This window comes from Ceratosolen solmsi, unplaced genomic scaffold, assembly GCF_000503995.2.
Source record: "Ceratosolen solmsi marchali unplaced genomic scaffold, CerSol_1.0 scaffold63, whole genome shotgun sequence".
NCBI lineage: Eukaryota > Metazoa > Arthropoda > Insecta > Hymenoptera > Agaonidae > Ceratosolen > Ceratosolen solmsi.
In genome coordinates this window covers 1,021,377-1,037,161 of record NW_011948437.1, presented here as the reverse complement: position 1 = coordinate 1,037,161, position 15,785 = coordinate 1,021,377, and the positions used below count along the sequence as shown (strand labels likewise).

General features: G+C 22.2%; 1 protein-coding gene across 1 annotated transcript in view; it reads right to left on the bottom strand.

Annotated features, from left to right (window-relative positions):
- Positions 1-15,447, bottom strand: part of NFAT (nuclear factor of activated T cells 3) — a 33,600-nt gene extending 18,153 nt beyond the window's left edge. The window contains 1 exon segment of the mRNA XM_011503315.1: positions 15,049-15,447. Within this exon segment, the coding sequence (XP_011501617.1) occupies positions 15,049-15,190 (142 nt within the window). The 5' untranslated portion in view covers positions 15,191-15,447.
- Between the last annotated feature and the right edge of the window lie 338 nt (positions 15,448-15,785).

The window sequence follows — 15,785 nt, the reverse complement described above, 5'->3', positions numbered from 1 at the left end:
TCACAACAAGAAATAATTAATAGAATAAATAAACCGATACATATATACATAATTTTCACCAATCCATTTACGAGTAGATAATTTACAAAATAAATAATGGAAAGTTTGAAATCAAACAGAGTTGAGAAGAGTAAGTGAACAAGATAAAAAAACTTCTAGCTGTATAACTGAGAAAAAAATTATCACTTGTGTCCCCATGCAGCGCAACAAATTATTTCATTTAAACGTCATGCGAAAATATATGAATCAGTGATTATAAAATATATGAGGATGGATGACATAAGTTCATCGAAGTTCATCGATCTCGCGTTTAAACACCTACATATACACACATATATTTTTCAGTTTTAATATTAATCCTACATAATCATACGATATAAAATTCATTTAAGTTAAGAAATTATTTATTTTTCAAAGCTAAATGAAATTGAATTGCTAGAATTATTAAAATAAATATTACTTATCAATATAATAAATAAGATTTAATTCATTGATAATAAAATGTTTATTGGACCGTATTTATTTTTCCAACATGCCTATGCATGCCTGAATAATTTCAAATTATATCTTAAATATTTTATTTATACAAATGGATTATAGTTTTAGTTTGCAAATAAAGGCCAAACGAATATCATTACTTTTACATTTTTATATTGTATGCAATTATTGAAATAATATAAGTCGAGATTTAGATGTACAATGCTCATGATTAATATCTCTCAACGTTATTTAAATATTATAGTTTTTAAACAAATATTCTTTAAAATGACAATTAATAAAAATCTACATCACTAAATTATTTTAGTTAGTAAAAGTGAAATTAGATTTATATCGAAAGATGTTTTACGATTTTTTAAAAAATTTTTTTTTTTTATCTTAAATTTTATTATCTGAAAAAGTTAAAGTACAATGCTTATATTGATATTAGTTTATAGTTTATATTTCTATTAAAAGTTTTATTTAACGAGACAAGGACATTTTATTCGTACGGAAGATAATTTTTAGATAACAAATTAAAACAAACCAAAACTTTTCTATCTATCGTGGCTTTAACATTATTATTTAATAGCAATATATTTTAGTTGACAATGATTAATAAGTGGACTTTATATTAGCAATCATTTAATGATTTAAGAATATAATGCTAATAAGTAATTTAAATATTAACGAATGAGAGAATTAAACTGAAAGTAAAGAAACTTTTCTGTTTCAAACAAATTAAAAAGTAATATTGAACGAAAGATATACCAATTATCATTATTATTTTGAAAATATATATGAAGAAAAGACTGTTATAAAATATTTCAATAAAGCAATATTTTATTTAATTCTTTATTAAATAAACTATTTTTTATTAGTAATCGCGATCAATATGAGATACGTCGCAATGATTAAAGTATTGATATAATTCAGTTATATATTTATTGAAGAAGAAAAGGAATTTTATTAAGTCACGTATACATTTTTTATTAAATAAATTTAACAGGTAAAATAAACAATGGTATAGTTAAATAAAACATACAGTTAAGATTATTTTAATAGTATATTTGTTTATTATAAATAAGCCGTCAGTTATTATAATTGTAAGTATTTTTGCAATTGAATTTTGTAAATTAAACCTTGGCATATGCAAATAATAATGAATTTAATGATTCGTAGCTGATGAAATTTTATTTTTAGTGTATTAGTTTATTAACATACGTATAACATTAAGTGAAAACTAAACGAAGCAAAAATCGAAATATAATAGTTGATATGATTACATCATAAAGATATGAATGAAAATAGACTTAAGAAAACTTTAATAAGATAAATAACTTTACTCATATAGATTACAAAAAACATATAAGATTAAAAATGATAATTAAAAAAAAAATTACAATCAGAGTGTTACAATAGAAATGCCTTCTTCTTTCGACGTACTTAGAATATAATTAAAGAAATTTCATCGCTTCACATATATTAATTCTGTATTTACGTAGCTTTACTTTCAAGTTAATCGATGCATTTTATTAAAAAATAAGTTTACATTATAAATTGTTATTATATTTGATTTTCGATTAATTTTTTTCAAATCTGATGAATGACGAACAGAGATTTTTACTTTTATGATCTACAAATTAAAATATTTATATATTGATAATCCTTAATTTAAATGAAGAATGATATTACATTCAATACACCGGATAAAATAAATATTTTGCTATAGCTTTTTAAAACATGTTTTTTTAATATTTTCTCATTTACATTATATAACATAAACTTCATTAAGAAAATAAAATTTCTCAAATTTATTCTAACAGTGAATGTATTGAAAATTAAATTTTTAAAATTAATTCTTTTTAAATAATTTATTGGAACTTTTATAAACTAAATATTATTTAAGTAAAAATCAGTGCACTTTCACCTTGAAGGTTTTCCTTTTATTTTGCGATGATGAAAATTTTTAATAATAATTTCATGAATTTCAAAAGTAAAATTGAATATAATTTCTTGAAGCTTGAATTTTTTTTCAACATTACTTTTCGTCTGTTAATAAAATAAAAAAAAAGTGTTTACTCACTATTTTTAATATTAATATTTAACATAAAACATTATATAAAGTCGCAGTATTTATAATTGAGAATCTATGTAATTTATTTTTCTATTTACTATAAAAAAAAATTTTTGTAAGAATGAAATAATTCAGTTGATTCAATATTAAATATAATTTTCATTAAATAAGTAAATTGGTAAATTAATAAAGCTCTTATATAACAGAGTAACTAAAATTAATTAATAATACTATTTTATTTTTGTTTCAAATATGTCGATTCGTTAATTAACAAAAATCAACTATTAATCATGAATTTTATTGAAAAATAAAATATATTTTTTAAATATTACAAAATGAAATACATTATTTAACAAAAAATTGTCAAACATTCATCTCTATTTAGTTAATTACGATAGAATGATAGCTTATATATTCAATTGGATTGAAATTTGAAAATTCATTCATTTATTATTTTAATTAATATATATATATATATATATATATATATATAATTATATTATATATAAAAGAAAAGCTAATGGTCACATTTAATTTAAAGAATATTTATAAAGAGCGGAGTATTATAAAATCTGAAGACCAAAAATTTTCTCGAAGTATCCTTCGTTAAATTATTCTGCACCTCGAACTGACCCGAATCGTCATTATTTACTAAATGATTCTACCTTCGCAGTAACAGAATTACCACAAATGTTCTAAAATCCATCTCTACTTATTTGCCTATCTGCTTGAAAGACAGAGAACAATATGCTTCAGTGAAGTAAATATATATAACGTCGATAACCACATCAATAAACATCATTACAACGTGACCACAGTATGGCGCTAACCGTACTCTCGACTTGTCTTCGGTCGAATTTCAAGGACACAAGTAAAATCCCTGTATGAACAAGTAATGTGCGCTAAAAAACGATTAGCATAAATATTTGAAAGGATTCCACAATGGCGTGCAATGGACCAATCATAAGTGCTTATATGCTTCCTCAGAGTTCTTTCTTCTCAAAATGTAGAGAAAAAAATAATGAAGACTGTGTGAATACACAGTTATTTTTTAATCCAAAAAAATGTAGTCACATAGTGATTTTAATTTTAGATTATAAAATTTTTCCCTGACAGGGTTTTTGACTATTCAAATAGAGATTGTAAAATAAATGCTATTCATTTACAATATAAAGTTCTGTGTTTCAAATTGTTCCTTAACCATTATAAATCGCACGTTTCTTAAATATTGTTTGTCTATAATTAATTTAGCGAATACTTTATAACAACTCCATCTGCAATTATTAAAACATATTACATGACGAATTACAATTGTCAGATTTTCTTTATAGTTTCTAAATGTCCCAAAATATAAATAAAATCAATACAAGTATTCTTAATGTCTGGGCAAATGTTAAAACTTTTTAGTAGCAATACTTTTCAATTTGAATTATTTAATTTTTATTTACATAAAAAGTAGATTGAGTTATTAATGGTTTAAATTAACGTTTCACTAATAATATTATCATGATAATTTTATATAAATTTATTATTTACCAAGACGTGAATTTTACATATTTAATTCTACGAAACTCATTGAGATAATAATCTGGTGCTATAGTTAAATATTATATTAGATATATATTATTCACACAGTTGTTCGCTACTAATGAAGGAATGCTTTAAGATAACAATATAATATTTGAAAATCACGGTACGAATATCTTTAATAGATTAACAAAGGCTAGACGTTATGGATATGTATGATTTATAATTATAAAATTTCAATTAAGTTTGCATTTTCATTTGTATTTTGAAAATCAATTTCATAAAGCTAAATGTCACATTAACTAAATGAAGACATGAATTTTTCATCACGTAATGTAGATAGAATCATTTTGTTTATATATCAAGGCGATTGTAATAAATATCATTTTCAGCGCAATTTAATTTGCTTTTATTTTCAATTTCACAATATTAGAATACTCGTAAAATAAAACTTCATCTGACAATGAAAGAAGAGAAAAGAAATAACTGATGATTCTCTTCTTCATATAGTGTGTTAATTAATCTCGTTCTATATACTGCTAGATTAAAAAAAAAAAAAAAAAAAAAAAAAAAAAAAAAAATCACGCGTACCGCAAGTAATAAAAAGAGCTGCCGAAGGTCAAATATTATGAGGGTACTCTGCTCTTAGGGAAAACATAAATTAAGAGTTGTTACAGATAATATATCTTATATAAAATTAATTTATCGATATATTTATACACTTTCTTCATACGTATAAAACAATTCATCTACTTGAAGCTAGACAAAAGTATTCATATCTGAAATCCGAAAATCACGTGTCCAGTGATGTTATGATAATTCTTATAAAAAAAAAAATTGTATTTACTATATTAATAAAATAATATAAAGATATAAAAAAAGTATGTAAGTATTGAAAAAAAAAATAAATAAATAAAATGTCACGATAAAATTAAGCGAGAAACTGTTCATTTATACCAACCATAAGATCTATTTCCTAAAATTTTATTAATCTAAAAAAATTAAGTAAAAAGTAACATTTATAATACTTGGAAGTTTTTTATTCACAAAACCGAAAGGTAAGAAATACTTATAAATTATAATTATGATCAAATTTTTGTGCCGTTTAATTATAAAGTTTAATTTAAAAAATGTTATAAAATCTACCCATAGCTGCTTTAAACCATTTATTCGTCTAAAACGTTTAAAATTATATAAAATTAATTTTTTCTTTCATGAAAATATTAAACAATTATCTTTAAAATCACATAAATTTTAATATATGTTTCTATCTATCTCCATACCTATGTAAATATTCATATATTTTTTTTATACTTATATATTTATCTATATACATTTAAATAGAGAATTTATATACTTAAAAAATTACACCTGTAAACACATGCTAACAGCATGATTCTTAATCTGATAAATTTTAATTCTTCCTATTTGTATATGTTGAGAAAAAATTTTGTTTAACTATATTCATTTAAAAGTTGATTATTACTTGTTATTATGAATTATTATTGTAATTATTTCATAATTTATTCTTCATATTTTTAATTTATTATACAAATTTTTAATTTTTTTATTTCAAGCTATTGAAGATTAAAAAAGAAAAAACAAATTAAGAATTATTTTTCCAAAAAAAATGTGTCAAAAATTTTTTTATACTTTTTTATTTATACTCTTTTATTTACTTATAATTGTTTTGTGATTCAACACGATACGATGATACCCTATTACTATATTTATTATTTTCTATATAAAATAAGATAATTTCGTATCAAATACTTTTAGTATGTACAATAACAAATGTTCTTAATGTTAATTTACTAGTTTATTCATGCAAAGATAAATTAATTTTTAATAAATATATATTTTAATATAAAAGACAGTTAAGATGGTAGATACTTAACAGTTTAAAATTAATTTTGATTATACTATTCATAATATTTATAATCTGTCGAGTAGACCAATACAACGTTATTTTATTTTATATTTAAATAATAAATATAATGAAATAAATAAATAAATAAATAAATAACTAAATAAATATATAGTAATGAGTAAGAAAGCTAAGAGTAAGAAACTAATGAGTATTAAACAACTTTTTTAAATTAATTTTTAATAGTAATTTGAAATTTTGCCGTTGGCCATTATTTTTATTTTATTCTAATCACAGAGTATTACAAAGATATTTACTCCTTTCTTAATAATTAGGGAATAAGATGATAATTTATAGTGTAAGATAACAATTGCAGTGTCAGATAAGAGTAAAGTAATAAATATATAAAAAAAAAAATTATTTATATATTTTTTAGAATTTAATCCGTCATTGCATTTTAACTACTTAACTATTTTAATATGGATTACAACATTTAACAATCTTTAGATACTAAAGAATAATAAGATAATTATAAATGAAAATTAAAAATCAACATTCGAAGTTTATAATCATTCGTTGAGTTATTTTTTATAAAATCGATGAACATGACGTATACTTATTATTCAATAAAAGTATCCAATCTGATTAAAATTATATGATTCATGCATGTGCACGCGTAAGAACTCTGCTGATTTGAAATTTATTCATCATATAATTTCAAGATTATTACTTCGATGTAGATAGAAAATTTATCAATTTCTTTGTTTAGACTACATATTATATTTATTTAATGATATTTTTTCTCCAAAAAAAAAAAAAAAAAAAAAAATCTGGTTACATAATAAACTACACATATGGCTAATTATCTTTTCGCCGACATGCTTTATTATAAAAATGTAAAGTAATTATCATAGGAAATTTGAAAATTTCTCCAATACAACATTTGCTGAAAAATCAACTTTCAAAGATTAAGAAAGCAGTGACGTTCAATTTCCATTTCATCATCGATTGTGAAATGGACATGTGTGCATCACATGCCGTATTGCCAACGTTAGTTAAAAACAATTATATATTTTTGATAAAGTTCTTCCTCAATAAAAGTAGGCACTGAAAAATCAATCACACATAATTACACTCTGATACCCTCAACACAGTCATTAAAAATATTTCTCCTTGACTCATTAATATACGAGTATTATCATCACTAATAATACTGACTAATGAAATATAATAACAAATATTCGGTAGCCTGAAAAATGTTATAAGAATTTTCGCTTATGCATAGCATTGGCTATCTAAAGGATGTAATTAAGCTAAATAATTTTAATGAAAATAAATAGAATAAGATTTAAGTAAATGAATCGATTTCATTGATTCGACGTTTTCATTATCATTAGATATCGACTGACAATGCCATTTTATTCATAATTATCAATAATATTATTATAACTATTCAAAATAAATTAATCTAATAGTTATTAAATATTTTAAAGCATTTTAGTTATAGATGAAAGATATAATATATTTTGTATTATGTTAAATTATCAAATATTTCTTTATAATCTAAATCAGATTTATATTTTTTATTCACGGATTCCAATTAATTGTAGCCTGAGTTTTATAATCTATATTGCAGAGTGAATAATATAAATTTTTACATAGAAGCTGGAAAATTATGCGAATTCTTCATATCGAAGATTATAATAACATCTTTCACGTACATAAAAAAAATCATTATTTATATTATTCTTTTTCAAGCATTTAAAATATTAATAAAAATTTTTATTCAAATAACCGATACATACAAGCTTCCTTGTAAATATTAATGTTGATACTTATTATTTATATTATTTATATCTCATAACATCGATTATTTATGAACGTATGTTAATGATAATAAAATATTATTCTCTTTACAAAACTAAATCTATATAAAGTTTATAAGTAACAACTTCTTAAAAAGAATTAGCCGCATTTAATGGTGATATCAATATTGGAAAATCGAAATTCTTCCGTATGGAAATATTCAAGAGTCAGAATTATTAACGATTAAATATATCAAAAAAAAAAAAAAAAAAAAAAAAAAAAAAAAAAAAAAAAATTAATTTATAATTTAACAAATAATTGTCAACCGTATAAAAGAATAAGAAATTAAATTTCGATGCTCCATCGGATACAGTTTCGATGAATTAAGTTAATTATTATCCTGAATATTAATGTACTAGAAGATTATATTATCATACTATATGCACATTCTAGTATAATGTCGATGAGTTATATAAAAATAAATATGGAAACAGATGAAGTGTAACTGTATTCCATCATAACAAGATGAGCTTCCTTTTAAAAACTTGGACCACATTTTTCGATAATTTTCAAATTATTACCATAGTATTTTATTACTAATGTCTTCAATTTTCATGAATAAATATTAATAAAACAACTGTATAATATAGTCGATATAATGTAAAAAAAAAAAAAAAAAAAAAAAAAAACTAAATAATGCAACAACTAGTCAAAGTAATATACTTCATTAGCACAGAATGTTCATATATATTTTAAGATATCGCGTCATCGAATCCTCAAGTTTACCAAGCAAATTAAAAATTTTTTAACAGTCTCTTTATAATACGAATATACACGCACATACCTGCATATGCACACATGCGCGCATTGAACCATCTTTTCGTCTTACGTACATAAATCGTAACCTCCTTTGTTGAGGTCGTTTATCTATTAGAATTTAAAATGCAAATACCCCAGGAACTAGATTAAATATAAATGGGAATTAAATTTTGACCTTGTCAGATGATAATTCCTCCTTTTTCTTATTTTCACAACTTTTCGTATTATGTAGTTCGACACAAGTATCCCAGAGAACATATGAAGTCTCGCTACGTATAGTAAATAACTTTTTATAAAATAAATAAGTTTATATATATATTGCATTTAACATCAAATAGAATTGGAAAAAATAAAAAAATTAATTCTTTTAAATTTTACTCTTTTAACACAAGCACTGATAATACAACATCTACTGGCGAACATAAGATCCTATAGCGCTTAAAAGCATAAATGAATAAAATAACAATATGCCTTATCTAGTGTCCCACGATGTCTTATCTACAATCATATGTGATCAATTATTTAATATACATCTTTTTACAAATACATTTGATACGAATACGATCGTATAAAAAGAAAAAAATATTTTTGCAGACACAGAATGACTGATTTAAGGACAAAAATTTTTTTATAATGCATCGCCTAATTGGTTTTTATTAGTTCTAAAAAAATGATATGAATTTAGACATTTTTTATAAATTTGTTTAGACTTGGAAAAAAATTTTCTTATATGTCTTTTATAATTTCATATATGATATATGAATCGAATGATTTCTATAATGGTATTCCTAACACGAAAACATTAATTATAATCATTGCAATTTTTAAAATAGTTACACAATATTTTGTATACGTGGCTAGTATAAATTAAAGTAAAATATGAGAAATAAATAGAATTAGTCTTATCGAAATTTATCTATGCCAATTCTCATAAATATTAAGATTTCTTTATTCTATATAATAAATTTAAATTTTAAAAATTTTTATAATTTACATACTAAGTTTGTACGCTAATATTACTGAAATTTTAAAGTAATATAACCGGATTAAGCGAGAAATATGTCTGAATGTTTTTGCTTCATTATTTTCTATAACGCTTACATAAAAGCATATGTATATATATATATATATATATATATATATCAATATTCACTTTAAAATGAAATGAAATACCTTTTATATCAATTAATTAAAAAAAAATTTTAATTTAACTAATTTAATAGTCTATAAATTTTAAACTATAATAAATAAATGGAAAGTAATAAAGTATTATAGTCCTGACGTCACTAAAAATTATAATTTAACCTTGATACATTATGAGTTTATGTAATTATCATCCTTGGAAGAAACAGAAAATAAATCAGAAAAATTTTGAAAATTCATATACTTTATTGTTATTTATTATTTATATATATATATATATATATATATATATATATATTAAACATAACTTGATACTTGCTAATAAACATAATAAAATTATTAATGCTAGGTTATTTTATTTTATTAAATACAACTTAATCTTACAACTACAAAATACTGCATGAGAAGCACGTTAATAAAAATGAAAATATATTTTTAAAAAAAGATAATAAATAATAATAACAAGTCGATAATCAGCGATCAGTAGCATCTATTTTAAGTTCATGTTATTTAACAAAAATTCTTTTTTTATTATAATATTGAATTGAAATGTTTCCAATTTTCAGATAAGAATAATGTTTAATTAACTTTAAATTAAGATTTTATTTAATTATTAAATAATCTCCAAAGAATAAAAAATTTATATTTTATATATATTTTTTTTTTGTTGAACAACATCCTTTATATACATTTTTTTAAATATTGGATTTAATCAAAATAGACAAATTAAACATATATATAAGAGAAACTCAAAATAATAGAACATGTCGAATACATATTAACAAATATTCTATCAATTTCAGGTGAAGATTAAGCATTAAACAACTATAAATAAATTTTCGATCTTCCAATTTTTGCAATTTCATTTCAATGCAGTTGATAAACAAAGTTACGTAATGTATTCAACTATATACATAGATTGTAATTTATTAATATTATTCCAACGTTACATTTAATTTATGTAATCATTATATAACAGACGAAATAATTATAATAATATTCAATGATAATATTAATAATACTAAAAGAACTTGAATATAAAAATTAAATAATTTATTTATAAAAATTAAACATTTATTATTACATGAATAAAAATAGATAGGGTATTTGAAATTAATTCTTATCATAATTTAACTATAATAAGATGTATAAGTGATAAACTTAGGTAAAAAATACGGTTTAAAAAAAAAATAAAAAAAATATGAGTGTAATGGAATCTTGAAAATTTATACTTATACTACTATATAGTAAAATATGTAATAAGATGAAAATGATTATGTTAATAATATAATCTAAAAATATATTAATAATTAGCTATAGTTATTAAAATTTTTTTAAGCAAGTCAGGAATCAGGTGAATATTTTTAATTAAAAAGTTGCTTAAAGTGAAAAACCTTTCTTCCATAATGATAATTTAATAAGGAAAATTGTTGAAAAAATAATGATCATTTTCCATTCTCTGAAATCGTAAGACCACAATGAATTATATCAGTTATTGATTAAATAAATTATTAATTTTCTTATATTTATTATATTTAATACTAATCATGGTATAAAACTTTGGAAATTATTTGATTAGAATAAACGATAACATTTAGACCTTTAAATTTATTTTTAAATCCAAGGTAAGTATTTTTTACAAATGCTTTAATATTTTACACCAAATGATCGAGTATATTTGTTAATAAAATGTTTAATTTATAATATATTTTGGGTATTTTTTACAATTTTAATCTTTAAAATCTACTGTTTTGTTTAGAGAATACACAAGATAATTTTATTGCTCGGATAATGAATAAATTATTAGTAATCAAGAAGTAATCAAGAATTTTATTGAGTTGGGATTTTATAAAAATATCTATTTTACTTTTAATATTTATCAAAGATTTATTTGTATAACAATTCCTAATTGTTATTTATAATTAAATTTAACTTTCGTATTATATAATATAATTTAATGTTATTTGAAAAAATTCTGTGAAAATTTTTTGATATTCTGAGCAATTAATTTTCATTGCGTTCCATTACGATAATATATTATACTATAACCGAAGAAATTCTATTACTAAATATGAATTATAAATTAATATAATTGATCATCAATAATATTATGTGCAAATGATAAATTTTTAGAGATATAATTTGCAAAGTTTTTTATAATTTTAGAAATCCAAATCCTATTTGAAATATTTTTCATGAAGATTGTTATATTTGTTATATAATATTCGATTAGTCCAGATTTTTTAGGTAAATGGACAGTACGTATCGGATTTACCGTTTTATCCGCAATTTAATAACAAAAGTTAAGAGTTCGTTAAAAATTCAGTTTGCTAAATTAAAAAAATATTTTAAATACATGATATTCAATACATATTTTATCAAACTTAATTCTGTTTAATTAATAAAATTTCCCAATGTATGAAGGAATATTAGTTTATTCTTAAAATTGTAGTTACATATAACAGTATTGCATATAATAATATAAAATGTAAATGAAGTTATAAAATAAATTTTACAACATGAAACGTGAAATTTTACATTAATATAATATAAAAATAAATAAAACATTGAGATTTCTTTTATTCTGTGATATTCATAAACATAGAAAGATCGCTAGTAGTTAGAGCACATATTCAACTCAATATTTCATAACATTTGTTATTATTATATATTTCAAATAAACATTGTTAAACAACGTTTATAGTTTATAATCAATTTTAATTCTCTAGGCATTTCTATTAAAATTATTACGTATTAAAATACAATAAAAGTCTATAGCATATTGTTATATATTGAGGAAAAAGAATAGATTTTTGTTGCACATTGCCTATGCAGTACATTGCAAACAAATAATCTACGTATAAAATGACTAAGAAAACGTTTTTTATAAAATTGTTTTGTTAGATTTATAAAATTGCTTACTACGTACAATTGATCATGATTTATAATAAAAATTTTTATTACTTTTAGGAACATTAATAAAACTCTAAAACATCGTGTATTTATATAAATATAGTATAAAATCAGGGAGTGAAAATAATTTTGTTATAATTACCAAATCATAAATTTGGTTAATATATTTTTGAAAATTACTTAATATAAAATAATAAATAATATTGAACCTATAAATATGTAAAACTATAATGCTTATGCAATAAAAATAATATTTTTTATAACTTAACTTTTTAAAAAGAATGTGAATAATTTTTATAAATATTATTTTTATATTGTGTTTATTTCGTATTATGATTTTAATTGTTTCAGACATCAATTAAAATAATTTTTATTGCCCACATTTGTTCTTATAAATATATAAATGTACATATTGTGCAAGCGATTTATATTTATTATTTAGTAAGAGACAGTATAAGAAATTATAAAAACATACAAAATGAAATGAGCACGTTTTTATGCTAATTTTTTATCTCTTGATATAATTTTCATTGCATTCTACTATTTCATAATTATTCAATAATTGCAATTTTACATGGGCCATAAGGTAAATTTGATTTAAATTATTTAGATTTTGAATAATTTTTAGAAAAATGAATATTTAAAATAACAGAATATCATGAAATTTATAAAATATTACAGTACAGCATTAAAAAAAATTGTAAAGTAGATGTCTCTTAAAATTTACATAAGTACTATGATTGTTTTCTTAATTAAAACATTTACTTTCTGCAACTATAGAGTTTTTACTAATTTCCTCATTTTTATCACATACAAGCTCAATTATTATAATTTGTTATAGTTAATTGAAACGATGACTTTTATTTTATTTGAATTCTATATAAAAATTATAAAACTTTAAACATGAATCTCTACAATTTGATATATCTTATCTAAAATGAGATATGAGCATGTCTTTACATAATAATGCATACTCGGTAAAAGAGTTTTTAATAAGTAAACTTTTTTTATCAGTACAATTCTTAATTAAAATTTGTGGAAATCTTTTCTCATATTTTGTTTTAACATATAAATTACTTAATACATTCAATAGTTTCAGTTACTTTGGCTTTAGTATACTGAGCCATATTTTTGCATTGTATTGTCAAGCTCGTATCGTGAATCTTCGAAGATTTTATTTTATACAGATATTTTCTGATAATTTTTTTTTTTTTTTTTTTATGTTAATTTCTAATAAGAATTACTAAAAAATTACTAAAGATTACTATATTATTCATATTTAAGAATTAATTGATTTATTATCATTACCGTTAAATATGTATTTGAAACTATATATCACATTTTCAAGAATAATCACATTACATTTATTTATCAAGTTTTATATGCAAGAACTGAATTTTTCGTAAAAATATATTTTAGTTTTCCGTAGATAGTACATTTTGCAATATATTTAACATTACTAAGAAAAAAAAATAAAAAAAATAAATACAAAAAATAATAATGAATTAAATGATTAAAAACATATTGTTAAATAGTTTTTGATGATTTCTATTCATATTTGAAAATACATATGAACAAATAAATATAAAAGAAAAACATTTGTATAGAAAATCATTATATTTTATAATATTCATTTATGATTATATAATGAAAATTGCTTAAAATAGTATTTCATTTATTTAATACGATGTTATATATCTCCCTAGTTATCAACTTTTTGCTATTTTTAATGACAAATGCATAATGAAAACAAGATTATCAGTTTCGTTGGCAATAAGTAGATTTGTATATACAAATTGTTTTTTTTTCTATAAACTGGAATTGAAATTAAGGGCAAATTAAGGGCAGATTGGACATAATAAATTATCGGAAGAAGACAGTATTAATAATAAAAATATAACTGAAATATTAATATATAAATTCGTTTTAGAATAAATGTCTAACTTTCATTGCACAATTAAATTTTATATTTAATTTTCTCCATGTATAATAATAGTACTTCTTATTTTATTAATTATAGTATATATATATAATATCGTTATAAATATTAATTTTTTAATGCAATTAATTCGAGTGTTAATGTTCTAATAGAAATTGCATTAATGTTGAAATTGTTTGCAGGTATACTAATTATTATTTTTCGCCTAAAAATTTTAAAGTATTGTTCTTTAAACAATTGTTTATTTGTTGAACGTATATATGCCATATAGTAAAGGTATATGTATATTTTTACTGTGCATATATTAATATAATTGATTTCATCATTAATAGTAATTCATTTCGACCATGCAAATAGAGTACGAATCAAGAGCATCCGTAACATTGACGTAGCAGAAAACGAAGAGAGAGAGAGAGAGAGAGAGAGAGAGAGAGAGAGAAATGAGAAGAGGATTGAAATAAAAGGATTTGCGCTAATTACCGTGTCGATAATAATCTCCAAAGAAGTTGCCCGAGCATCGTTGCAATAATTGCATGCCTCCAACGGCGTCTGGATTTCGGAAGTGTGCTACCGCACCAGATGCCCTCCTCGGCTCTCGTTTTTTCTCGAGGTCGGGAGCCATTCAAAATCTATTTCTCCAGCGCACACTCATTACTCCGATTGTGTTGCATGCGCATGTAATCGCGATGAAGCTTATCCCCACAATATCGATAATGTCCTCCTCCCCTATGCACTTTTGCGGCGTTTCATTTCCCCGTAGCACTTGAAATTGTAAGAAGAATCTTCCTTGCGAGGAACAAACACCGCACTCTCGCTTTAGCACACGTGAGTAGTTCCGACTGATCACCGACCTACCCGTAAGTGCGAGGGAGACTGACCGAAGTTGAAGTTGGAACGAGTCGAAACAACGCCATAGTGACACGCCGAATATCCCAGTAAATATTCCCCCACTAGAGCATCACTTTTCCCGACTCACTGTATATTAGAGCCGATGATACCGAGGCGCCGCTCCAGCTCCACCCCCCTCCCCGACCCAACCATCTAGTTGTAGCTATCGCGCTCACTCTATCTTTCAGTCTCTTCTTTTCAAGACGTGCGCAAGTTCGATTCTCTAAACTAGAGTCCCCCGCTACACACCCCTCAACAATATTTATCCAATGGAACATCAAAAATTAGAAGACACACCATTCGCAATCAAAAGTTAAATACCTACTCGA